The sequence below is a fragment of the Colletotrichum orchidophilum genome, assembly GCF_001831195.1.
Source record: "Colletotrichum orchidophilum strain IMI 309357 chromosome Unknown Scaffold_251.1, whole genome shotgun sequence".
In the NCBI taxonomy this organism is placed as follows: Eukaryota; Fungi; Ascomycota; class Sordariomycetes; order Glomerellales; family Glomerellaceae; genus Colletotrichum; species Colletotrichum orchidophilum.
Genome location: NW_019173207.1, coordinates 1 through 26,891, shown reverse-complemented (window position 1 = coordinate 26,891; position 26,891 = coordinate 1). Strand labels below are relative to the sequence as shown.

General features: G+C 51.8%; 6 protein-coding genes across 6 annotated transcripts; 2 read left to right on the top strand and 4 right to left on the bottom strand.

Moving 5' to 3' along the window:
- Positions 1-2,613: 2,613 nt before the first annotated feature.
- On the bottom strand, positions 2,614-4,303 carry CORC01_14206 (eukaryotic and archaeal DNA primase; the record flags this gene model as incomplete). The annotated part of the gene is made up of 4 exons (XM_022625817.1): positions 2,614-2,776; positions 2,851-3,458; positions 3,509-4,056; positions 4,114-4,303. 4 exons carry the CDS (start codon positions 4,301-4,303, stop codon positions 2,614-2,616), a joined length of 1,509 nt encoding a protein of 502 aa, XP_022467679.1.
- Positions 4,304-4,852: 549 nt separating this feature from the next.
- On the top strand, positions 4,853-8,509 carry CORC01_14205 (uncharacterized protein; the record flags this gene model as incomplete). The annotated part of the gene is made up of 6 exons (XM_022625816.1): positions 4,853-5,179; positions 5,278-5,465; positions 5,694-7,220; positions 7,325-7,852; positions 7,896-8,168; positions 8,233-8,509. 6 exons carry the CDS (start codon positions 4,853-4,855, stop codon positions 8,507-8,509), a joined length of 3,120 nt encoding a protein of 1,039 aa, XP_022467678.1.
- Positions 8,510-11,057: 2,548 nt separating this feature from the next.
- CORC01_14204 (uncharacterized protein) lies at positions 11,058-11,306 on the bottom strand (the record flags this gene model as incomplete). The annotated part of the gene is made up of 2 exons (XM_022625815.1): positions 11,058-11,172; positions 11,203-11,306. 2 exons carry the CDS (start codon positions 11,304-11,306, stop codon positions 11,058-11,060), a joined length of 219 nt encoding a protein of 72 aa, XP_022467677.1.
- Positions 11,307-14,421: 3,115 nt separating this feature from the next.
- Positions 14,422-14,930, bottom strand: CORC01_14203 (hypersensitive response-inducing protein; the record flags this gene model as incomplete). The annotated part of the gene is made up of 2 exons (XM_022625814.1): positions 14,422-14,743; positions 14,806-14,930. The coding sequence occupies 2 exons, from the start codon at positions 14,928-14,930 to the stop codon at positions 14,422-14,424; spliced, it is 447 nt and encodes a 148-aa protein (XP_022467676.1).
- A 6,393-nt stretch (positions 14,931-21,323) lies between these two features.
- CORC01_14202 (uncharacterized protein) lies at positions 21,324-22,613 on the top strand (the record flags this gene model as incomplete). Its single annotated transcript, XM_022625813.1, has 1 exon — positions 21,324-22,613. The coding sequence occupies one exon, from the start codon at positions 21,324-21,326 to the stop codon at positions 22,611-22,613; it is 1,290 nt and encodes a 429-aa protein (XP_022467675.1).
- A 1,845-nt stretch (positions 22,614-24,458) lies between these two features.
- On the bottom strand, positions 24,459-26,190 carry CORC01_14201 (uncharacterized protein; the record flags this gene model as incomplete). The annotated part of the gene is made up of 2 exons (XM_022625812.1): positions 24,459-25,982; positions 26,083-26,190. The coding sequence occupies 2 exons, from the start codon at positions 26,188-26,190 to the stop codon at positions 24,459-24,461; spliced, it is 1,632 nt and encodes a 543-aa protein (XP_022467674.1).
- Between the last annotated feature and the right edge of the window lie 701 nt (positions 26,191-26,891).

The following is a 26,891-nucleotide window of genomic DNA, read 5'->3' as shown; positions in this document are numbered from 1 at the left end:
TTTTGAGTCGAGGCGCGGCCCTCGCAGAAGCACACGCCCTAGTCCCGTCCAAGTTAAGGTAGGCAGGCTTTTAGAAAACGGAGTCCCGAAAAGATTGGTAGGGTGAACGGGGAAAAAAAAAACCAAGGCCATGATGCTTTGGATGACCCCACGATGGGCAAGCAGGCGTGTTGTGGGTTATTGCATAGTCCTCTCCCTCCCCCGACAATATGAATAGCTTCTAGGGATACACCACACGGTCTAGATCTCGGTCCACGACGACAGCTTTGCACTTCGTCCCGCAAAAAAGTACACTGTCGTCGCACAGAGCAGCAGGAGAGCAGAGCCGCCTTTCGTTTGGTGTCTCTGGTCTCGACTGAGGTGTTATTCAATGCACGCTTCAGCTCGATCTCCACGTCGAGGCTGTGGGGGAGAAAATCGACGCAAGGCCAAAAAAGGGAAATAACAACAAGAAACGGAAAATATGAGCCCGACCCTCGGTTTGAGACCCCCTCATCGGCATCGCGAACATGAGGAGTCTGGAATCTTTCCTGGGGGCGGATGAACCTCTGTGATTTCCTGGACCCCTCTTCACCGTCAGTACGCGGCTTTTCACTACCCCTCCTAGGCTCCTACCCAGCCCCAGGCCCAGGGGCCCTTGGCTCGACAGGCACAGCAAACTGGTTTCCGAACGCATACTTCACGTTCCGGATCCCAGAGGAGCGAGATACAGCCCTGGCCCGGGAGAAGAGAGTGGTAGCCTGGCAGGGTAGGAGAAGACAGAGCAGCAAGCAAGGCAAAGCTCGTCCCCCAGACGAGAGCTCCTGTTCCTGTGTAACCGTTCGAGCCGGGGAGCGGTTCTACGAGGGGGAGGTGGTCTAGACCAGTCCATAGCCAGACCAGGGCCAAGAGGTCGGGGAAAACACGGGCTGGCGTTCTAGACCGATCCATATGCAAAGGAGAAAGTCTGTTGCAATGCTGTGCAGTGCATGTCTGGGGGTTGCCCAAGACACCTACAGCGGAATGTCATGGAGAGACTCGAGGCCCGTCGTCTGATTCTCATCAAATGGTCTGCAGACAAAATGTCACTTGTCAATCGTTCGCTCCACTAAAGCTCTAAAGTCTGGTCTACCTTGGTCTCCCCCCCCCTTCCCCCCCCCCCCGTCTTACAACACCTCGTTTTGACCACGCAGGGGGGAGGCCTCACGATACACCATTGACCAGACAGAGATCCGAGAGAAGACCCAAGTGGTTGTGATACCTGCAAGTGCGCTGTCGCATATGCGAAACCCACACAGGCCCGCCTCTTTTGCACTCCCAGAGACGCCACTTTCACCGACATTTTGTGATCCTTCCCTCGGAAATTTCCAACAGCTCATGCAAGAAGAAATCATCAAATTGTCACAAGACGCCACGGTTCTCGAGCGAATCCGCATCTCGTGATGCCCGTATTTGCCGTGGGTTCCGAACGGACGGACAGACTGACGGACATTCGGACAGGCAGACAGATCGCACGACCCCTCATTCAGACTTCTTCCCCTTACCCAGCTTCAGGAAGCCTAATCCAGTTTAACTCACAACCCGCCGAAGGGCTTGTTTCTCACGCTGGGAATGCAAGGTAGAGAAGAGTGGGAACCTCCGCGGCACCGGCCAGGATCTAGGCCTAGGTGCTTCTCTCTGTCTCTCTTCCGTCCGTGTCACAACAGACGCCGAGGTCCAAACCTTTTCTTTGTCAGTTCAAGAAAGGCCCTTGGACTACAACACAACAAACGGTCCCATCTTTTTAGCCCTTCTGCTCTCCACTACGGTTTGGTCCGCAAGTATGCGTAGTTCGATCTTGAAACTCAACCCGTCGCGACACCGAGCGAGCCGAGGAAGGAAAAATGTCTTCTTTGGGGAAGAGGGCAAGACAAAAAGCCAAAGAAAGGATATGGCCCCAAGGAGGGAAAAGGGAACGAGGCCGATGGTTTTCCTCATTTGGCTTTTTTCGTATTTCCCGCCGGAGCTTCGTCTAGTCTAGACTTTCCGGCTCCGATCATAGCGGAAACAGTAGCGGCCAACTTTGGGGCTTTCTTCCTTTCTGCTTCACGTCCCCTATGAAGCAAGACACAGAACACGTGGGAATGCCAGAAAGCCTTTCAGGACAGGGAATACGTGGTACTTCAAGTTGGGATGCCTTTCTCATTTTTTCCCTCTTCCTTTCCGCAAGAAACGGAACCTAAACCACAACCTCAAGTTTCCTGGCCCGCGCCTGCGTTCGCAACCTGGCCGACTCTGAAAGATTAAATTAAAGTAAACGCCGATTTATCGCCATAAGGTTATCTCGCGAGACATTTGCTATCGTTATCCAACGCCCTTACCCACCTCCCTTTCCAGCAGAATGAATGCTGGACAAGGTCCAGACCGCCGTGGAACCCGTCTATTCATCAAGCCACGCTTCGTTAGTCAGGCAGCCGCTTCCGCCCCCAGCTATGTTCCGTCGGCGAGCTTATCAACACAAGCCTTTTGGCAAAAAAAGCTTAGCTATGCGCTTGCTCGAGCTAGTTCCCCCTCGAGAATTCTCAACCACTGGTCGTCAATGAGTCTCTTGCGAGTCACGAGGGTTATTATTTGCTGCCAGGTCAAAGGCTAAGCTCACCCCTCCATCTTGACATCTGCCGCCTTGTCGAGGTTCTTGAGGAGGTAGCTGCGCTTAAAGTATTCGTTGGGGTGGACAATTGTCTCGAGTTGTGCAGACGTGAACACGCCCTCGTCTTTTGCCTTTCTGAGTTCTTGCTTATGCAAATACTCAAACACACTAGATATGGGTTAGCCAGTTGCCGCCAAAACGGTACCAGAAGCGCGTTGACGGAACGGAGCTGTGAGACGTACCGGTTACACGCCATGTGGAATTTCTGATTCTCCTTGTCTTCCTTGACGCCCTGTAGTGTGGCTCGGTCGCTCACACCCATGCCTTGCATCAGAGTGGTCAGGTTCTCCAAGTTGAAGTGACGGTAGGGGCAGCCGTGGGCCTCGCCCGAGCCGGGCGGGTGCTCGGTCAGGATCTTCTGACAGCTGAACGGGCTGTAGCCGCCTCCGCGTCGGTTCGAGTCGCCGCCGACGTCGCCGTACACGTGGCGCACGTTGTAACGGTACTCCTTGTTGAAAGTGTCGTCTGTGATATTGCGGAAGCTCTGCCTCCAGAAGACGAGGCACTCCTCGAGGTTCAGCCCGATGCCCTTGAGGAAAAGAGAATATTGCAAGCGGCCAAAGTGCTTGAGGTGAGCGTCCCGGCGCAGTGAGCGGTGGAGGTGCGACATGCAGGCAGGGAAGTGTTGTGCGAGGTTGTCAATGTTGCGGGCGGTGATCTCGGCGCCGGGCGGGGCGGCGGTATTTGAGCTGTATGAGCTGTCTGGCGTGATGAAGTTCTTGGAGAGATGGTCGAGGATTGGAGTTAGGCGATCGTCTTCGTCGAGTCGGGGCAGAGCGCGTGCCGTGAGCTGCTCAACGTCAGTATTTCTCAGACGCCGTGGTCATGTCGAGAGCCTACCTCCAGCTGTCTCTCTAACCGCGAGACGAATTCTCCATTCACCATACTAGCCTGTTCCCTCCCCGGTACGAAAGCCTTGCCTGCCTTTAAGAACACCTTGCGCTGCTCTACAAGTTCTGGTACCCGATCCCAGTCAACCTTGAACCAGGTGTCGTCTTCGGTCGAGGTCATCTTGCCCCAGCCACGCGACATGGCCGCCAGCTCGGATGAGTATTCGCGCTTCTCGTCATCCGTGACGGCTTCCCACCAGTCGAGATCCAGGCTGCCGACGAAGGCGGCCCTTTCACCCAGATCGTCACTGTTGAATCGCAAACGGAAAAGCATCGTCTCCACACGAGTAAAGCGACGGCGGAGGTCCTCAGTTCGTGCAAACGCTAGGCGGAGGATGAAGTGACTGTAGTGGTCTTTCTGACGCTGCGCGAAGAGCTTTGGCGAGTGCGAGGTGTTGGACTCGAGCGGGAGGTACTTGTCGAGGAGCGGCTTCATATGATTCGCGACTTCCTGGGGGGATTTGTTGCGGAACGCGCAGGCCTCCAACTCGGCGAGGACTATTCAAGACGATTATGAGTAACAGTGGGAGAAGAAAAGGATAGAGCAAGACGCACTCCTCAGCCTGTCAATGGCCCATTGTTCGAATTGCTCGAGAGTAATGTCGGCGGTGGGCGCGTCGGCGTAAAAGTTGAGTCTGTGGGGGTATTCTAGTTCCTTGTAGGCAGGAGAAGCGAACTGCTTCTTGCGGTGGTCGACGACATTGCGCCGCTTGGGGTCGATCCGGTTGTAGTCGTGTCGCAACATTTTGGCGTTGCTTGTGCATGCGTATAGCTGAAAGTTTGGAAAGGGCTTGGTGTCGAGAGCAGACGCAAGTTGAATGTTGCTATCGAGGACTCTGGCGCCGGGGAGACGCGTTGAGTCGCGTCGTGGGGCCTTTCAATTAACCTGGCGTTGGCCAATGGAAGGTGGCGGATAGCAGCCATGCGGGTCTGGCATCCGAGTGCTTGATTATGTCAGCTCTTACACGACTATTCGGCCTTAGATAAGCAATTGTAAGTGTGATGTGATCCCGCACTGGTCTCCACCTCGCCAACTTCCATTTCCGTGTCGGTGGACTTGGGAATGAAATTCACTCCCTCCCCATTGCCTTGCTTGGCTCAACATCACGTCCCGTGAACTGGTTTATATGCATGATGGCAGCAGAAGCCCGTCTAGATTGCATCATTACTGCATGCTACGCATCGTAGCGCGAGAAAATTCCTAACCTCGGTGTCGAATTCGTCAACATGCCGCGATGGGGCCAGCGAAGGCGAGGCACACTAGACAATGTCGTCAACAACAGTTTTCCAACCAATGCCAACCAAAACCCTGAAGCAGCGTACCTGCACGGCATCACGTTTCTCGACGCGCATACCGGCGCATAGCGACGCATACCGGCAACTCCAAGTGAACGTCCTGTACCCAGTCACATCGCCCGCGGCGCCCCCGCTCGTGACCTGCCGCCGATTCCTAAATTCGAGGGACCCACCACACCTCCGGGGCACCATGTCAGCCTCAGCCGCGGGTCGCTCCCAGGCATCAATATCCCTTCATCAACACCAAATCTCCCAGCTTCAATCCACGGCGGCACTGTCTTACGTTTTGCCTACCTCAGTCCTCATATTTACGAATTGTCGAGCTGTAATATGCGACACTTTCTTACCCATTGATTTGGCGTGGGAACCTTCTCCTACTTCCTGATCCTCTGCCTCCCCTGCCTAATACCAATGCCGTCCTAGGCCGTCAAGATGGCGCCCCTGTCATCTCTTGGTCTTAATTTGCGCCTTGCCGACATCGATGAGAACCTCAAGTCTCACCCGGCCGCCCTTTCATGGCCTACTGCCAGCTTTGCCTCAAATGCGGCGTCGTTGAATCATGACTTCATCGACGATGCGCCTTGTTTCGCTTACACGGAAGTATTCGAAAGGTATGCCGAGCTTTCGTCTCGCGATGCAACTTCCGCACACCTTTCAGCGTTATACACAGAGAAATTTCTCTACTTTACTTGTCAATGATTGTTCTCCGTTTCCTCTACAATGTATCACGTCCCTGCGCCTTATTTTTGCCAATCTCGTTGCTATAGCCCCGCCTGAGTTGCATCGTACAACGATTTCGTAAGCAGACCGACTGACTGACTTCCGCTTCATCGTCACAGTGGGGAAATCTTTCAAGCAGTTTCGCCCGGTCTAGGGGTTTACTTGCCTCTCTACTCATCCCCAGCATCTCAGCCGGCCTTTACCGTCTCTAAAAGCCGCCTTTCCAAGAGTATAGAAATCGAGTACCAGAGCCTGACACTCTTGCAATCACTTGCCATTGCCATGCCCTCGCCATTTGACCTACCTGATCTTCTGACAAACTACGCAATCCTCAAGTCTCAATTGCAACACCTGGAGACCATCTCGCCATCACATCCAACAACCGTCGAGCTTCGTCTGCTCGTCCGCGACGTACTCCTGGACAGAGCCCTGTTTGCCGGAATCGGCACTGAAGTATACCGATCGAATGGCATGCTATCTATCGGTCAGCTTCACGATATGCATCAACGAAGTGTAGATGCCGGCCTGGACGACCTCGACGCCTGTTTCGCTCTGGGTCTTCTCCCGGATGTGTTGGACGATGCGTTCCTCGATGCCTTGGCCTCTAAATTTACTGAGCTTGCCCTCGCCGGTGATCTTACCGCCTTGCACGATCTGTGCGAGCCCGTCGTCCGCACCGGCGAAGTCGAGTGGGAGACAAACCCAGAGTTGCTTCTTGAATTACTTGACAGAGGCCGGCTGGACATTTATCGCTACGTTCTAGACCTGGCGTCAAGAACAAGGGACAAGTCCACGAGCCAGTCCGGATCCTTCTTACGCGACATAACCAACGACCCCCTTCACGTCGCCATCAGGCTTGGCCATGTTACGCAAGTGGAGAGTCTTTTACGTCAAGGGGCGACATTTCTAGGTGTCTATGCCGACGACGAGATGAGCGGCGGCACTGAGAATGTAGTCTTGACGCCCTTCTCCGCCGCGGTCTTCTGGGGGCAAGCCGAGATTGTTCGCACGATACTGCTGCAAACCCTCGTACCCGAGGGTTTGCGAGAGGCAGTCGCCATTGCAGTCTCTGACGAGAAAACAGAGATCATGGAAATCATGCTCTCTTTTGGGGTAATGGATACAATAGGGTCGACCACTACGGACGATACTTTCGACTGTTTCGCTGATCTTAGCATCATGGAACCAACCTCCACTACCGCGTTCCAACGAGTGCCGTCGGGTACAGACTACACAAGAACCGAGGTTGATGCTGCTTCCAGCCTTACCGGCGGCATCAATGCCAGTCAGCCTAGTGCTCCTTGTGGTCGTCGCCTTCATCGAGCGGCTGACACTCCCAGAGAGCGGGTGCGGCGCAAATGCTCTCGCCGTCGCCGGCGACTCTTGGGGCAAAGCCTGGTCTCATCCATGCACTCCCTTTGTTCTCAGCTCCGCGACTTCTGTGACTGCTCAGACCACGCAGAAGTCAACAATATGGGTGGAGACTATACCCATTCCAATACAGTATGGGATCGTGGTCTTGGTGTGTTCCGTGGTCTGATGCAGGACAGTCCGCCGTCGTCCCTTGTTGAGGTTTTTGACGCACTGCTTGTGGCCAATGCCACCTATCTGACGCTATATACAAGCGACGATTCTCTTTCACTTGAGTAAGCCATATCCTCGCAATGCACTTTTTGAGAGCAGTCAAAGGCTTCCCGAAGTGGAGTGCAGTGGTCTGCAACTAGGCCCGCCAAGTCTAACATTGACGCAGATTTGTTGATGATCTCGATCGTTGGCGCTCCATTCTACCAGCCTCATCGCAACTCCTCTTCGACGACCTGGCATTCCACATGTGGGGATACACCCCATTAGGCCAAATGCCTTTGCATCCTGACTCAGAGTGCCTCCCACATTTTCAAGACTTGGCCCAAAATCTCATTTCACTTGAGAAGCGCAAGGAGTCGATACCGTCAAGGATCTCAACGCCTGGTATTAGGCTTGCGGCGATACAGAGGGCATTTGAGAACCAAGAGACTCACCTAGGAGTTGCGAGTAGTCAGGCCCAGACAATACCGGGTCGATCACAGTCGGGCCAAACCTCCTATGCCGGCTCTTCAACCCAGCGCGATGATCTTTTCTGGGCAGACTTTCTACACATGGACCGCCTTGAGGATACCACTTTGAGGCAGCCGGCGCCGTCATCGTCTTTGAATGGAGGCTGGGAGGACGTACTCTCTTCTACGATGCTGCTGCTCTTCTCCGTGGCTTTCTCCATCGTGCTTGGGCTGATCTTGGGCAAGTACACCGTCACCTATGCTGCTAAACTAACAAACTAACATGAGCCCAGGCTTGCACTCAGGGTCTAAAAAGGCCGTCACCGAAACTGTCACCACCACGCTCTCGGGATACTCTCGTTGCTATGCTTTAATAGCAGAATATCTTAGGATGCATGGCATCTCGATTCAGCCCAGTCTATCTGCTGGCCAGCTGTCTATCCCATCACTTGCGGCTCAATCACCGGCGCACGGATCAGAGGTATGCACCACCCCGTCGAGCAGCTTCTCGTCCCTCAGCACACTGGGCCTTCGCCGGGACGTATCATCTTCGAGCATAAGGTAAGCCACAACCTATCCAAGCATAACACCCCCAACATCTGGCTCGCTCTTACACCGTCTACAGTAGCATCGGCAGCGCCGCCGGCTCGGCAACGTCGCGCTCGACGCCGCGCGACCACCGGAACAGAGGAGACAGACTACCGTGCTTGACACCGCAGTGCACAAAGACGTTTTCGAGCGTCAGCAACCGCAATAAGCACCTCCGCGAGGGGTGCGCGTTCAATCGCGAGAAGAGACAGGGGTATCCGTGCAGGAACACATCTTGCTCGAAAGTGTTGACGACGAAGTGGTATCGAGATACGCATGAGAAGGAGAGATGTCGATTCCGCAGAGGCTACTAAGTGGCTTTGACGGCACGTTGAGGATGGCATACTGAGTGGTTCAGTCCGGAGAAGCGGGCTATTTACCTACGGTAATGAGCAGCTAATAGATCACCATCTGGATAATTGCAGGCGTCGAGAATCATTCACAGCTTACAGACCTCTAGGAGTTCGAAGTAGGCACAGATGGAGATGGTGAGAGGGCACCAGTGGACTTGGTGGGGTACATAGGTCCGCACGCGATCGCCCCTCCCAACCAACTATCACTGGATGAAAACATCCACTAATCCCCGATAGTCTAGTGGTGAGGATATCTGCTTGTCATTGAAAATCAACGATTCGCAGGGGACCGGGGTTCAATTCCCCGTCGAGGAGTTTCTTTTGCACTTTTACCATATATAACCCATCTTTTTTGTTCTATCCTCTACAGTTCTCGAAGTATTTTCCACCTTGTCCCTTCCCTTCCCGTTTTCGAGATGTGCCCCAACTTGAGCCTCCGATTGGGCTAATCGTCTTGTCACATAACGGATGCTGCACGCTCGGCAGCCGGTACTTTTGACAGAACATGGGGCGCCCACATGCGCTCCATTAAGAAGCCAACATCCGTATTTGTCGAGTTCGCCTTTCCAAACTCATCCAACGCCTTGCGACAGTCTTTATTTGGCAGCTTCAGTATCATCTCCCGCCGGACGGCAAATTTACCGCCGTGCATCGCCCGAATCGCCAGCGGGTGTGGTTGATGTTAAGTCTTGTGGCGTTGCTGTTAGCTTAATTGGTTGAGAGTGTCTTAATACAGGTTAAGGGCTCATTTATAGTCCTGCTATTACCGATATTAAATAGTTTATATTAGTTTCTATTATATTGACGTTTCGCTCCGGTATATAGCACCAGTATCCTCAATCGTTTGTGGCTAGATTGACTTACGGTTACGGGGGCTTAAGGGATCAGGATGAGGCCAGGGGCTGGGGGAATCACGTGTTGGATGGAGGCTGGGATGGAGTGTCGTTGGATTTCGTTGACTATACCAAGTGGTCGAGCCACCGTCTCACACCAACTCGCTATTACACCAACACGATGGCCGCGCTAATCGGATGGGCTATTTAACTATGATGCACTCAGTCTGATTAATAGTTATTAATGGATACGATGCAACCTCGGTATGGGAGCCAGAAGATACGTCTGCGTAGTAGGAACCAAAATTGAGTACGTAGATAGGTTGTATTCTCTAAGTAGTGGTTCTGTCCCACCTGGTGTATTTAACTCCTTTTGTCAGGGGTGCCGCGGAGCTTCCGGACCGGGGAGTGCTCACCCACCCGACCGATCCTTCCACTTCACACTCAGTTCTTGATCCTTTCCTTTCCATCCCATCGCATCCCATCGGGAGGCTGGTCTGTGCCGTTGAGACCGGTCATCGAACTCTGATCCATCAAAAATATCCCACCGGTGCCATAGGAAGATGGAAACTTACGATGCCGATATTTTTTAATAATAAATACTTCGTGTCTGCGTGGATTGAGTCCGTCATAGGGACTCACAAACATCATCACACACTTTGAAGTTGGATTTGCATTGACTTTATCCTACGTATTAGACGATTAGTCAGATACACTAGCTTACTCTCTGTTCTCAACTTAGATTCGTGAGTCAACTAACTCCAAATTGTTAGCGTCATATCAACGTGTGCTATAGCAATTTTGCATCTAGATCCGCTTTCGTATGATGCACCCACCAATTTCGAATTAAAACAGGAGGGTGGGCTTTTTTGTCCTTTAAGCACCGCTGATTGATTCCTGAACCTCTTAACATCTACTACGGAGAAGCATAATCTCGTTAGATAATATGGAGTGTTCGCCCTCGAACGCAGGCGACTATGGCAACCAGCCCACCTACCCAACTGGGCAACACGGTCCCACCCAAGACATTTCACATGAAAGGACGTGGTTGAAAGTCCCTGACATGTAGCTTGGTTATATTTGAGTAGTACGGGTACAGCCAGTATATGCCATGAGGAGTCGGGACCAGCCCGGAACAGGTATTGTACGTTCTTCTTCCAGAAGGCAGGTGGTAAGTACTGGAACTCGTTCCATGAGTCTTGAGGAGGGTTTTCAACAGAGATTCACTGTTAATCACATCTATATGATTATAATGCCGCATAGGTTGCAAATCGATTCGAAGGCGAAGAGCCCAATGTCTCTGTCGGAATCTTCGTATCACGAGCAGTGGTAGCCTTGCGGCCGTTGTGACCAAGTAGATATCTCTCTGTTGGATATACAATGCTACTTGACGTGCAAGTAGGAGGATAGCTAGAAGGTCTAAGTCTCTGTCTCATATATTCCTAGCCACCCCTAGTGTGGTGGCACTAGATAGTCTCGAGGGGAGCTCCAGCATCTACGTCGCCTAAACCTTTGAGGGCAAGATCCCCTAACGTTCAAGACTTCGATCTTGATTGATACACCATACAGGCTGGGTTGGAATAGCACGCCTGCCCCGAACATTATAGCTCCCCTCTTCCCCACGAGCTAGCAGCTTGGCACGTAATTCATGCCAATGGCCACCCCACCCCCGCCGTTTAAAAACACTTTCCACCCGAATTCCAGCCGCATCCAAGATGGAATCCCCCGGGCTGATCGCAATGGCCTTGCGTGTTGTTCGAATTGGGAGACTTGTATGCGTTGTGGTTACAGCTGCATAGGGCGCATCTGTGGTCGTCGTACTGGATGTCGCCGCAGTAGCACTTGATGCATGCGCCGAGGCAGTAGTGCTTCGCGGCAACAGCAGTCGCCAATGACAGGAGACCGAATACTGTGGCGAACTTCATGTTTTGTGTGATAATGCGAATCTTTTGGTTTCTTTGATATGTGATGGTGTTTTCAAGGCAGAAGCTCAGAGAAAGATGATGGCTTGAGGGCTAGTGTGAAGATTGCTGGCGGTTCTGATGAGTCTCAACGAGCTGGCTGTGGTTAGCTAAATATACGCGATGTTTTATCTCTTGATTTCCATCTACTGGTCATCTTGTTTGGCGAGAAATAAAGCGAACCATGGTGTTATGACGGAGAAGCCGAGAAACCGGAACGAACGATACTAAGCACTCGACGATAGATGCGCGGGCCCACCAATCGCGCTCTAATTTTTTTCTAGCCGGCCTCGCATCAGTGCAAGACTTTGCGGAAGACAACGGTGAGCCCTGTAGGACTTGTCGCTGACAATTTCGAATTTTTCATGGGCAAGAACTGATCATGAATTTGAGCTTTGGGAAGCAGATGAGCCCGGTCAAATAATTGACCATGCTCCCTTTCCGTGCAGCTGCGAAGAGCACGTGTTGCTTCGCAGGGCTACGAACCTCTTGTCACATGGACAAAGCCTGTGGCCAATCGATGAAGAGTAGTGGGAGCTGAAGAACTTGAGATGATCCTCTTATTTGAACTGTAGCTGAAAGTAGGTGTGAGATGCTTGATGTCTACATCGTGATGTTCAAACAAAGCAAATCAATATCACAACATTCTCAAGACATGGTCGTTGAAACAGCTCTACCACCCTCGCGGTAGCTAAAGGGGTATAGCTTCGAGTCATGGATTTGACATTGTCAAATTTGGACCTGTTTAGAGCTCCCCCTACTTAGGCGCTCATGACCGAAGATTGGTAAATAAACCCAGGCCGAATTCTCTCAAAAATTCAACACACCTCGATAACGAGGAGAAAGAGAGCCTGGAGGAGTTCAACGTCATTGTCCTGAAGAGGATCCGTCCGTGGTTGACTCGATTTTACGAAAGTCTGACTAGTTTTTCTCGATTAAACTTTTCCGAGCGAAGAGCGGCATTTTACGCTTGCGAACAGCCAGTTAGTTCATCACTCAGGGAGGTTAAAAAACTCTTGCTTCTGATGATAACTATGGGAAGCATCGGTATTTCCGAAAAAAGTCGTAATGTTTAAAAGGTCGATGGTGGCTCCCTGCCCGTTTGAATTGCTGTAAGTTCCGTAGCATGTTTAGCATCGATGACCTGGCGACAGGCACCCCCGGCTGAGTCGAAGAGCTAGTCAAGGCCACTGATTCAGTAAACGGCCACGTGGAGCGGGGCTTGACCAAAATGGCTTTGCTTAGCCATTGAAGATGACGATGCTGCAAAGATCCTTCGGTCCTTCGGAGAGCTGGCTCCGACGTCTGGAGCAGTGCACAAGAGTATGCACCGTAGTCAAAGCCTTGTGGCGTTACTATCAAAGCTAATATAGCAGGGTATTTCAAATCGATTTATCGCTCTTACTGTCAAGATGACCTGAAAAGCTCTGGTGCGAGTCAGGCATAAGCAGAATACTGCTGTTAGATACACAACGGCCGCCCTTGATATCGGCATCAATGAAAACAGCACCTAAGTCGAACGAGCCCTTTTCAAGACTCCATGACATGACTCCCGCAATCCTTTCTCCAGATGTTTTGAAGTGATTCTGATGTGATTGGCTCGTCTTCTCCTGCGAAGCTGAATGAGCCAATATAAAGCTGTCCCGAGTCTATTGACTTGGTTACACACCATTTCCATCGTGGTGAAGAATGCACAGAAATCTCACCCTCACCTACCAGTAGCTTCGTTCAGGGACACCCTTATGAACACGAGCTCTTTCATGAATTGAACCCAAATTCTAGTTATGTAATCAGACAATTGGCGTCCATGGAAGTTCAGGTCTCTCTTGAGAAGTCAGTAAAACTTGCATTGATCTAGGTAGGACTGAATTCTTCTACAAAAACAAGATTCTAGTTAAAAGAGATGAGTTCACATGGCCGAGTTTTGCCATCTCTAAACAGACAGCGTAGATCCTGTAGTGCAGATACTATCGCAGCTTGGAGACCCTCTGCTGTGATATTTTCTAGGATTTCATGAATAAGCTCATCAACAACCACGAAGGAAGAGGTGTACTCTAGCACCAATGACCGAGCTACCATTATAGGGTGGACTTTTGATTTTTACTAATCATCTGTCGCGAATGCAACAGTAACACTTTCCAAGAAGACAAGGTGCCGAAAAGTTAAATGGACCCTTATGCGGCTTGTTGATTAAGGTTCAAAGAGAAGAGTTCGCAATGGCTGCTATGCTTTAGTCGACAATATACAAGTCGACGCCGTTATCAAAACTTGCGGCTAGCCCTACAAGAACGCCCGAATTCTTAAGTGATTACACAATATAGTGCTTCTGAGGATACCAAAGGTTCTAGTCCACGACCCTCGGTTTCGAAAGGTGACGAATCCCTAAAAACGAAAATATCTAGTTGGCATGTGTATATTGGGGTCGAGGAGCTTATTATGCTATTTTAACATTTACTAAAGCTCTGACGTAGTACCCTCGAACTCTCTACTTCAAGTGCTGTCATGGTATCTCAATCGTGACTATTCTCTTCAGGCAAGAGGTTAGATAAAAAAGTAGGAAATAGTATAGAAACCAAAGAGGAAATGCCAGCTTTCTTGAAATTGAAGGTAGCAGATGATCAGGCATTAGGCATCGATGACTACGTGACTGCACCCTTGGTCATGTGACACGGCCATCTGCAAACGCCAGAATTGCATGCGGGATGGCGGAGTGTCTTGACATTTGATCGCCTCGTTGCTTTGATAGGGTTGGAGCAATTCAATCATAACCTGACTCCGGTGTCCCATTAGTTCCCGCATCCCTCTGAGAGTAGAACTGAAATGTTTGTTGATATCCTCTATTGAGTTCAGAGATGAGCTACATCGCTTCCCAGTGTATATCAATATTCTAGCTTTGCCCGGTTGCAATTCAGCAAGTCAACAAACGATTTGAAATAGAGATGCAGCATAAGCAGTGTGGGGAAGGATTCAGTTGGATTCTATGATGGTATCTTTTGGCTCTATCGGAACATGTTTTGTACAGTCTTATGCTATTCCCCCAATGCTAAATATAAGGCACACCCATTCGAAGACCTGTGGCTTAATTATACACAGGGGTGATGAGGTCGAAAGAGGGGGAACCGGTGTAGTGCTGGACAACGGCGTTGGGCTGGTTGGAGATTTCAAATTCGCAGTTGGAGAGAAGGTGGGAGCCAGTCTGGTTGCTGGTGGGGGAGACGGGCTGGGAGACGGTGAGGGTAAGGCCCTCGACGCCGCGGACGATGTCGAAGGTGCGCGAGGAGAAACCGCAGGTGCCATCCGTGACGTCGGGGAGGAGGCCGCTAGGGTTGCCGGTGACGAGGGCGGTGCAGTTGACACCGGTGGTTTCCATGGTGCCGGGCTGGATGACGGTGAATCCGTAACTACAAGAGGATGTTAGTAAGTTGCATCGGGAAATATGTTAATGACTTTGTCCAAGACTTACGAGCACTGGGTGCTGTGGGGCACGCAGCTAGCGCCGAAGTTGGAGACCTTGAAGATAACGTCGCGCTTGCTGATGGCAGCAGCGGCGGCAACGGAGGCGGAAGCGAGGATAGCGGCGAACTTCATTTTGAAGGTTGAGTTGTTTGGTGTTTGTTTGGTGATTAAAGAATAGGTTGTGATTGTGAGTTGGTTGTGGTTGTGATTAGAGGAGTTGATTGGTTGTGTGTGGCCAAGAACGAAACGGATTGTAGAGTTTGCGATGCTGTTGACCTTATGTATTCTCTTGAATGCGACTGAATCTTGGACAATACGAGGAGGCGGGAGGCTATCCACCGGGGCAATGACGATCGCCAACGGCGATCGGTGGACCCCGGTACTGCCGAACTCGTATTGGCACCCAACTCCCGTATTAGTTCAGAGGTGGAACGTCATAGCCTCCAAGCCCCTATATGACGTCCCATATGCAAAATAAATAACGAAAATGCCCACTTCGCATCGTTCATCTGGCAACAATAGCCCTACTCAATTTGTGAGTTCCTGCCTTGTGCAAAGTAGGTAGCTTTGAAGAGGAGACCGCGCATGATGAAACGCCTCACCCGCGCCCTCTTACCATAGCATGCAAAAACTCCAACAGTATGATCAAACCACATTAGAATTGATCATGGCATAACGTGGAACAGGGGCTCTCCAGCTTTCGTCGCGGGAATACCTCAAATTCCCTCAAATTCCCCCCAGCCTTAAACTCCCGCGTGCCCATAACAGATCCAAAAAAGCCCCCCTTATTAGCTGGCTCATGGCATGGTACCTCACAACTTGTGTGATTAGACGAATACTCGTACGTATTAAGGTACCCTGTGATTGGACCACCTCACATCCTTCCCCGCCTTTGAGGCACATGATGGGACGACTGTCAACTCTTAATCTATCTATTTTGGGCAACTTGCAGACGAGAGAACCCTGTCGCGCGATCCCACTTCAGCCCCGGAGTTGGGAGAGCCTTACGCACGCCAAGCTTCTTCCCGCGGCTCAGATGAACCGGAGCCGATGCCGATTCCTTGCGCAGTGGCCACTCTCCCTGCCAAGCTTGAAGCGTTGGCATGTCGGTGGCAGGGGTCTCCTTCCATGCATGACTTACTGCTCGGCCGAATCCCTGATGAGCGTGGACTCTTTTGAGTCCATGACTTGTTGATTCTGTTTTTGTTGACTGACCACTCACGGGTCGTAAATGTTTTGACGAGGGAGATCAGCCGCGGAGACCGAGGGAGGCGTAGCGTTCTGCCAGTCGTTGATTGGGTTGAGCGGCAAGGGAGCACTACAGAACGCTCGTGGGATGAGTACACCGAAGCGCCGTAGACTCTCTCAGTCATACTAGGATGTGCTTAGGAGGTCATCCATCTCAACATCTCCAGGCGGTGAGACTTTCATCGTTGTTGTCCCTTGCCTGTCTCTTAACGGTGGGCCACGAAACCTATACGAGATCCACCACATGTGTCAAGGGGTAGTGATGATGGGTGATGAGACATCGCTAACGATATGCGACTAGTACAATGACCTGATTGCCTTACAGCAATCGCCTATATCGGCTTTACGGCTAACTTTTTGGCATTGTGGGAGAGATGTTTCCAGGTCGCGGAAGCAATTCTCGGGCCCTGAATGCTCACCCTGAATGCTCAAAAACGAGGTTACGTAACGTTGTGTGAGTCGTTGGTTGAATTGGGTCCGACCAAAGTCTTCAAAAGGCATGTTCATGACGTCGATGTCCACTTCGTACCCGGATCTGGCAAGACTCTGCTCCCCCATTCGGGGCGCCGGGGACTCGGGGAAACCTCCAATGCGACTTTGGCGCGGCCCGCGACGCCACTTCCTCGATTTCAGGGTTCCGCTCTAGTCGGAATAGGGATCAAGGCGTTTAGTTGCGAGAAAGTAGCGTGCATTGGGTCCGCGCCGGTCGAGTTTTTCTAAAATTTCTAAAAGGGAGAGGCGCAAGAGTATGCGAAAACATTTCGATCTGCAAGCCCGCGGGTGTCCTGAAAGGCAAGGAATTCTAAAATAAGAAAGGGAAAGAGGTTTAGTAGGGAACTCGAGATGGAAGTGGATCATTTTCCCTTTAATAGAAACAGCGGGCTTTGAGTTTCCCGGGCACAGCGAGGCTTCGCCCCGAATCAAGTCCAGTTTTCTTAAAAGTTGCACGAGTCACGCCAATCTATGTCACCACCTCCTGTCGGAATTTTAACCTTTCCAGCTCTTTCTGGTAACCTGATAAAGATGCCGCATGTTCTCCTTCTCTGGCTCTAAGGCCATGCCGTCAGTCTCCTTGGGTCCGCCCAATCTTGTAGAGAAGTCAGGAGGACCGCTTCGGATTTCCTGGATCCTGGAACGCTGTCTGTGTCACGCTTGTCAAGATTCAATGTTTTCCTCTTTAACTATTTCCCCCTCAATTCTGCACCATATCATTGTCCACAAAAACTCTTCGAGAAGGCTATTTTATATGAGTCAACAGAGCTGATAGAGATCCAACTGATCGCTTCGCTTCTTCAGCTGATCGAAGATCTGCCAGCGTCGGGGTGCTCTCAGAGGGTACGGAACTGTTTTCCTCTCGGCTTCAATGATTCTGATCACTTTTGAGCCCTTCGATTTGGGGCATTTCAGCCCCATCACGTCCAGTAAACATCGACGTTGTAGTGCAACTATTGTCACAAACTTGCGATGAGCTGGTGTATGGCATTCCAAATGAGTTGAAAGATCCGTCAACCGATCGCGGCTGCTTTCGCAGCGGCAAGAGGCACTAGCTCTCTCGATTGATTGGATCGCCAAGTTTCGCCCTTGTCTCTGAGACCCCTGGGTAGAGCATCCTCATGACATGACCATCCTTCGTATCTGAGAAGGTTTTCCTGCTTACGATCTCGGAGTTGGCATGGAGCATGTCGAAGTTGACATCAAACACCTCGGCAGTGTGCTGGGCTAGGCGTGTATTCCCACGGAACCGGTCAATATATGTGAGGAAAATGGTATTGTCACTGCATGAGCCGATACAATGATTGATCGTCATAGCGAGGCTCACAGCGTTCACGAGGAGTAAGTTGTTGGGATTGATCGGCCGGCGTAAGAGAATCCCCACAAGGCTTTCGCTTGAACGTAGCACCAAAACCTGCCTTTGCTTTCATATTCAGGTGGGAAATTTTGCGCCCTAAGATGATATGCGCCGCGTTGAGGAAATTGCCTCAGACTCCTAGTCAGAATTCGCCTTTGACTTGACTTTGAGCCTGATGGTCGGTCTATGAGCGCACTGTCAAGGTCCCTGGTGAGCCCGATTCAGCCAGCACTGTTACATGACTACATGACACAGGGCGCAGCTTTCATCACGCGGTATCAGTTTCTGAAGGTGGTTCTTTTATACGCAGTCTGTGGGAGACTGAGAGTCAACGTCTGGATTCTAGAGAACCGCCAGCCGTCCTGATCCGTAGTACTGTTACTATCGTACCATCCAAGACAGGCAGCCGCTGTCTTTATCTACGATGTGGGTGGTATTAACTGAATCTGATGTGCACGCTGCCTTCTGAAAGCGAGGTTTGTCGCGTACTAAGCGTCGCTATTCGTACTCAGGTACCTAGTTGGTGCGAAATTGAAGGTTGAGAGATGAGGTTATGATGAAAATGCCCTGGGCTTTTTTGTATTAGGTGGCCGAAAAGTTTTAGAAGACAATGCTCAAGTGCTTCAGTCTTCACATCAACAGCACATACACTTACCTAAATCAGAACAAACCATCTCGAATGTCTTGAGGTAGGCTAGGCTACTCAATTATGTGGGCTTGCAACTATGAGCTGACAATTATTGATCTTGCGACGCCGCCAAGGCCTTCAATCCAACTTCACCTTTGCTCGTTCCCCCCCCCGAGAGTCATCTCGATCAGCACAACATCTAAGCTGAAGGCACAACTCCATTTACATGTTGCAAGGCTGGTTAATAACTCTACATTCATTTTGAAGCACCCGGTTTTGATTGGGTTAGACAATTAGAAGCAGTGTCTGAAGTCTGCTTGCCTGTCTGAAATCTTGATGGGAATGAGCTACCGACACTTGACCCAAGGTGTCTTGAGCCAAGTACAAATGAAGTCTGATCCTAACTTTTCAGAAGTCGAAGCTTCTATTGAAACCGTTAAGTAAGTCATGGTTCCTTCGTTCGACCTTGGCACGTGAAATAACAGCATGTTAAGTATCATAATGAGACTGCGACCATACTTCATTCAGTATTGAACAGACATACAGAGGGCAGCAAAAGTAATGATCAAAAGAGATTGCGTCGAGGGGGAATCGAACCCCCGGCTCCCCGACGCTGCTTGATGGCAACGGAGAATTTTACCACTAAACCATCGACGCTTGGTATTGAATTCGGCTGAAAACACGGATGCTGGTGAGAGCCGAAAACGGGACCCAAGTTTACTTGGGTGAGTGGATGCCGCTGTGTGTGTTCGTGGGTATGAGATAGTTGAGGACGAAAGTTCACGATGCCCAACCAGGTTCCATTTCTATCTGGCAAGACTCAATTGCTAACCCCACTCTAGGAAAGGGGAGGCTAATTGAGCAATACCAGAGTTCATGTGTGAGGAGGTTTTTTTGTTGCCTCTGCAGCCGCAATGAGGAAAAATGACTCTGCATGGGGCGCTGAAAATTTACGGGAAAGCAGCTGGGCTTATTCTATGAAATCGAAACGAGCTCTCTTCAGGAACAAGCCAAGATACAACTTATATGAGGAGGAAGAAGTTCATGCTTGAAGTTTGTCATAAGATTAGGTAGGTAAATGTTTTTTACCCAACGCAGACTCAGAACTGTTTCTAGACAAACCCAGGACTAGCAGATCTTTTCCTCTAGCAACCTTGCAGTACGCTCTTGAACAAGCATTCTTCCATAGAGGCTTCGAATCTGACCCTGTCTTCTTGCTTGAACCCAATTCGGAAAATGAAGCACGTACATGTCATTCCTCACCCCGTTAGTGACCATGTTTGATTTCTATTGCTGGTCATGTGTGAGCCCTTGCATTCATTCAATGCGTGTATTACCAGTGTGCGAGTTCAAGAAAAGACTCAAAGTCTTTGATTAGAAGCAGGGTAATCATCTTCAGTCAAGATGTGCTTCGTCCGCAAGTCCCATCACGGGACAAGTATGCCAGACGTCTTTCACCGAAACCTCGCCCCATCACTCACTACAAAAAGTGACTCCAAATGCCATGTGCTACCTATGAGACTGTCACCCCGCCCTCGTGTTTCCCGGGTGCGGTAGAACGTTCCTCACCAACGGGCTGACCAGCAGTCAGCCTGGCCCAAGGGCTGAGACATGCCTTGTGACCCCCTCCGGTTGCAGTGGTGGCGCGTAGGCGGTCCGACAACATGCATGTTGGAGTCCAGGATCTGGGCATCTAGACCGTCGTGCTCGAGCGGGGATTCCCACGTTTTGCTAGGTGCCGTCGGACTAGCACATGGCATGGCAAGATGACATGCGGACTATGGCCAATCAGACGTTCGGGGTTTCGAAGCCAGAGACATTGGATTCCAGCTGATGAGGGGGAAAGGGAACGTGGCTGGGGGTCCCCTCGGAAACGCCCAGGTGCTAGTATTAAGTAGGCTATAGGATGTACCTGCATGTAAGACTCCTTCGACTTTCCCGTAACTTAGTCTCCAGTTAACGTGGGGATTGTACGACATACCAGTAAGAGTAATTCTGTGCCACGGTGATTCAAGAACAACCAGAAGTTCAGCCTCGAGTGAGGAATTCTACTTTTTGAATAGACCTGCGCTCACAGCAAGAAAAAGAATTCCACAGCGAGATGTGCGAGGACTTTCAGAATGCCGATGAGGCTTGGTTGCGGGCTCCAACGTGCCGGAAGCGGACCGGCGCGTGCCCGTCGGGACTTCAGCCGCAACTTCCTAGGGCCTAGAATGTGAAATGAGACACTCGAAAACTTTAATCATCTCCTCTGGCTAGGCATTCACATGAAGTCGTCTCTGGAAAAGAACATGCTACTCAGAAGATGGTGTCCCTGCTGAACCTCGCTGTGAAGAGATAGGCTACAGCTCTCATCTTGGCATGCCGGAAGGAAGGCAGCGGGCGGATAGGAGTGACACCAACGGCTTGAGAAGAGAAGAGAAGGAAAAAATTGGAAAAACCACTGTGTAGTTTCAAAGCGGTCTTGGTGTTGGGCTGTCAGCTTCAAATGCGGCTGAGGTCTCTCGAATCATTCTTTCGAGCTGACAGGCCGTGGCGCTCAACATGTCTTATTAAATTTCAGCTCCCCAACTGAAGCCATCTACGGCCAGCTCGTATCAGCGCTTGCGGAATTCTGCTTATCTCTTGTTCGTGTAACTAGAGTTGGCCTCTACCGTCGTTTGTGTGATATCGGAAGCATCGAGACAACCTACTTAAAGGATCTCATCTTCCCGTCGTTCACCCTCATCCATCTCACATCACAATTCACCTCCAATTTCCTCTCTCTAGAGCAATCACCGTCTCAAAGCACTTTGCAACCATGGGTCTCCCTATCACCACCACCGCCTCCATCAGCGTCCCAGCGGCCAACTCCTTCGGAGCCACCGTCCTCCAGCCACAAAGTGACACTAACAACTCGACCGGCAACGGCAGCTGTCCATTCGTCGCCAGCACCCACGCAACCGACGCCACCCCGCAATGGGCACCAGGAGCGTCTGCCGCGCCGTTGGGCGTCTTGACAAAGCTGGAGAACCGCACCTTCACCGGTAGAGGATTCAACACCATCTTCCGCCCACACAGCACCACTTCCCCGACCCCGCTCAAGATCACCCCCGTGCTGCCCCAGGGTTTCATCCCGGACAACATCCTCCAGCTCAACATCACGCATGAGACCCAGGTCTTCGCTCCCGGTCTCGGGGATGTGCCCAACCGCGGCCTCATGAAGCAGCAAGATATCGATCTCAACGGCGTGCCCTACACGCAGACGATTTACGACATCACGGAGCCGGAACCCAAGCCTCCCGTCATCCACTTTGAGCCTGGCCTCTGGATGCACGTTCCGGAGACCACCATCCCCAAGCTCAAGACTTCCCTCGCCCGCATGGCATCCATCCCGCACGGCACCACAATCAATGCCCAGTGCTTCTCGGACCCGTCCTTCAGCGTGGGCGCCCCTACGATTCCCACGGTGTCAATCACCCCATTCACCATCAACGGCAAGAATCCCATTACCTTCCCCAGCCAAACCGCAAAGGATCCCGGAACCTTCCGCCTCCCCCAGGACCTCGACCCGTTCGTGAAAGCTCAAACGATCACGCAAGAAATGATCAACGACCCCAACGTCGTCCTCAAGAACGCCAACAAGGGCAAGGACATTGTCGAGCACACCAGCTACTCCATCACCACCCAGACGCAAGCCCCCAACTTTGGCGGCGGCACCAGCAACATTGGCTTCCTCATCGGCGACAAACAACAAAACCTCGAACTGCCCAGCCGCGCCAACGCCAACGCCGTCAAGATGGAGGCGCAGTACTGGATCTCGACCGTCCGCACAAAGATCCGCCTGGAGCCGTGGAAGGAGGGTCCCTCCACCGCCGAGCCGTGCCGGCACTTCTCCCCGCTCCCGATCCGCGACGGCGAGGAGGTCCCCGTGTTCGAGGTCCGCTTTGCGATCCCCGCGGCCAAGACCGTCTCGGTCACGTACACCCAGCTTCAGTACTCGCAAAACGTCATTCTCGACTTTGCTCAGCTTAGCTGGCCCCATGTTACTGTTGGCACGCTTGTCCAGACTAGCCCGACGGTTCTGCCGGCGTCGATCCTGAACCAGTGATTTTGATACCGAGTTCGGTTGAGGAGGATATTGAGTTTGCAGTCTTTCTTTCTTCTTCTTCTTTTAGTAGCCATTGATCTGTCGAGGTTTTCTTTGTACACCCGAGGCAGTAGTATGGACCCAGCACCTAGTATCAGCTGGCCTCATTTCTTAGGAAGTAGTATACCGCAGATTGAGAGTACGCGCTGCTGTTGGGAATAACAAGCGGGACCTAGGGTGGCTCCCTCCTGACTACCTAATACAACGAGAAACTTCATCTTAACAAACGATCATTCATTCATTGACCCTGATTCCCTCGTGAAAACTTCAAAAGTTTCGACACGTAGACGATGTCAAACTGTTTACTTGGTTGATGGAGTCCACTGCTCGAGCAGCTCTGGGCGGTCTACACCTCACCAACTTAAAAGAACTACTTCGCCCCCTTTAGGTATTTATCGCCGGCGCAGAGACACTGTTTTTGTATACCCTTGAGATTCAACCTCGGTCTCAATCCGGTAAGAACCTCTACTTGGAAGGAACAAAAGCTACAACAAGATAGGGAGGTAAGGCAGGTAGGTGCTTTCGGCATCAACATTATGACTCCACCATCAAGCGCCTAGAACATATCCCAACATGTAAAAATCACTCGAGTCACGCCAATACCACAAGGACAAAACATGGACAACAAAGTCTTTATTCTAATCAAGCTCCCCCCCAACTCTCTCTTCACGTCTCCAGACCACCATCAATCTCCCACGCCCAACTTCACCAAAATGAAGCAAACACTCCTCTCATCCTCCTCACCGCGCCTCGGTCACCAGCGGAGTATGGATGGGTATCAATTATATATAAAACCGCACCGATGCCTAAGCCCCCTAACCCCCTCCTCTTTCTTCATCTGTCGAATCCGCCCAGCTCGCAATTTTCAAGCCCCTCCACCATCACTTGCACCACGACACGAGCTCCTTAACCACGCACGGTATCACAACTTTCCTATCCAGACCCTCGGCACAGAAAAGCCCCCTCTGATTGACCCGCTAACCCCCTTTGAAAGATCTTCAATCTGAACTCAACTCGGCAACAAGAATAGAAAGGCCAAACTCCCCATTGTGATTTGGACAAGAGAGGTAAACGCCAGGCATGGGGAGAATTCAACAGTAAACGCCTGGCGGGATGGAAGTAGAAATCCGCATGCACTCAACAACACGTTGCGTAAAAAGGGAAAACAAGATGGAGCTCGGCATGAACGAGTATGTGTGAGCGTGTTAAAAAAAAAAAAAAAGTTGACAATTTTTCTGGTGCAATCGCTACGATTATACATTTTGATAATCGGGGAGTAAGATTTGGCAAGTCTTGAAGAGGCAACCCCTGCTCAACTGCCTTTCGATTTGGGATATGGATCACGGCTCTGCCAGACACATTCCAGGAATGTTGGATGTTCAATAAACAAGCTCCTCTCCGTTCTGGTTTGCAGTACAGCTTCGAAAAAGCAATATCCCCGTCACTCGGCGCGTTGCCACCAAACCCCCTCTAACCTCATGAAGTGACACATACACACCGGATCGAGGATACGCTGGCTTGGAGAGCTGCTGCTGCAGGACGCTCGGTAGGGTACAAAAGAAAACTTGGATCGCGGTGCTGCTCTCAAGTGGATTGCCTGCGAAAGACAATGCAGTTGTCTGGTGGGAATATTTTGATAAATACATCTAATTGGATCGGCCGATGCTGTGAATGGAATTAAGAGACTCGTAACGTCGTTGGAGGCTCGCCTCGCGGTTGAAAAGGGTATGGTGTTGCGGTGCAGGAACGGGTTGTACTGGGGTTGGCGGCAAAGTTGAGTAAGGCTAGACGCATGGCAGCGGCCATTCACATGACAAGACAGCAGCCGCAGCCTCCGCTCTTCTTCTTCTTGTCTCCGCCCATGGACATGTTTGCGGCAGCAGAAGGCCGTTCGGGTACGCGGACGACTGTCTGAGTCTCGGCGGGTTGCTGGAGTTGCATGGTCGGACTCAGTGGGCCCCGTGGGCTCGGCAGCGGGCTGGTCTGGGCTTTGTCGGAGATCTTGGGCATGGTCGAGTACGAGTTGGTCTGCTTGATGCTCGGCGACGTGGGACTTTTGGGAGCGTCACCTCTAAGCGGCCACTCATCTTGCTCCTGCTTCTCTTCTTCGGGGGGTGTGGTGCTTGATCCACCTTCGGGAGGCTTGAGAAGACCATCTGCCGTGAGTGGGCGAAACTCTTTGTCGTAAATACTGCCATACTTGCCCTCTCTTTCCCATTGCTCCTGCTGCAGACGCTTGGCGACCGTCGGGAGTAGTTGTTGGTCAGGTGGCAGGCGAGGGTCAGGACGATAGGATCCCACCATCCATGGTGGATCTCCCTCAGGCTTCTTGACACCAGGAGAGAGGTCTCCCGATCGCGTTGTCGGCCTGTTTCCCGATATGCTGCTCGTGGAATCCTTGCCACCACGTGTCTTGGTCTTTCCACCAGCCTTGATTTGAGTCGAGGTCTTTCTGGTGGTGCTGGAGGTGCCGCTGCCTTTTCGGGGAGAGATATCGGTGTTGTTGCGTTTCGCGGGTGCCAAAGTTGACGTCGCACCGAGCGTATTTGCGCTGCCGCTCCTCGGTCGTGGTTTCGGGTAGGCAATCGTCTCGAGCTCGCTGCCGCCACTTCTTCGTCGTCCAGAGGGCGCGTTCCTCTCCAAGTAATACTCTGGGATGGGGGCCGGGCTGGCCTTGGCGACGGGGATTTTGGAGCCGCTTTTGTTCTTGTCACTAATAGAGGTCCAGTAGGCGTCGTCGCCCTCGACAGCGATTTCTTCAGGCAGCCGAAGATCCCAGGTAGGCACCTCCGTATCCAGCATCCTCTCTTCCGGGACTATGCTCTCCGGCGACACCGAGCTTTTCCTAGATCTCGGGAGTGGTATTTCGTCGTCTGGTGGGGCGGAGGTGGTCCTCTTGGAGCTTCCATTGAGCTTCTCCTCGCTGCGACCTCTGCGCGGTTTGCTGCTCGCACGCGCCCTCGGTAAGACGATGCCTGCAGCCTGGAGCTCTTGACTCTCAATCTTTGCCAGCTTGTCGCGGTGAATCCACTTGTCGTCGTCAGAGGCGGGCACCTCGTTCGTCAACCGCTTCTCCTCGGACCCAGCCTTCCCACCGAAAACATCGTCTGCGCTGTTGCCCGATTTCGACGTGTCGTTGTCACGCCGGTTTGTCCTATCCCATGACCTTGTGCTTTTCGTCAGAGATATGTTGTCGTTGGAAGCCTTCTTTCGCGGGGGAGGGAGAGGCTCGAAGCCGTATTCATAAATGTTTGCCGAGCTGCCGTTTTGAGATAGGGGTGGCCGGCTGGTTTGGTCGGTTCTATCCAGCGATCTTTTGTTTTGTAGGTTCTGCGTGACGTTGTCAGCATATGCACCTGCAAGCGGCCTGGCCGGGGCCAATTGCAAAAAAAAAAAATTTAAGAAGTCACCGGGACCGTAGCTATCTTACCTCTGTGTCTGCCGTTGCATAATTATTCCATGCACCTCCGCTGCCGTGGCTGCTGCTCGGGGGGGTGATTGTGTTGGCCGTCGCTGACGCGGCGGATATGGCGGCCATCGCGCTGTCTGGAGAGCTGGAAAGCCAGCAACCTCCAGACTCTGGGTGTGAGGAGTGGAAGGAGATAGTCGGGTCCAGCAGCAAGGCAGGTCTCGTGAGTGCGTGATCAGAGTCAGGCCAATGACGACGAGATGAGATGGCGGTGCGACAATGATACTGAAGAAGTGAAGCTGACGCTGTTGAACGGGAGCGGGAGATTGAGATTGTGTCGCCGGCTTTGCATCTAGCGTGGTGGTAGCTCAACCAGCAAAGCGGATTATTAGGAGGCGCTCAAGAAGCGCGACGTGAGGACGATCAGGGTCAGGGTCGCCTGGTGTGTCGAAACAAAGGAAACCAAGGTAGTGTCAAGGCGGGACAGCGACCGGAGGACGGGGTCGGGAGAAGGGTCAATGAAGGTGGTACGTGGTAAAAGGGGTGTCGAATCGAAATGGGGAATAGGAGACGGGGGCCTTTCAGCAGGAGGCCATTCGCAGCGACGAGTGCGGTGGTGGGAGGAGGAGGAGGTGGTGGTTTGACGGAGCTGTTGTTGCGTATGGCGTCTCCTCGTCTTTGGTGGTGGCCGCCCTCAGCGTGGTTTCCACAGTGCCGGTGCAGAGCAAGGCAACAGGAAGAGAAGAGACACAAAGCAAGACAGAAGACAAAGACGGGGGAGTGAATGAAGTGGATGGGAGAGGGAGAAGTGGAGGAGGGCCGCACAGTCG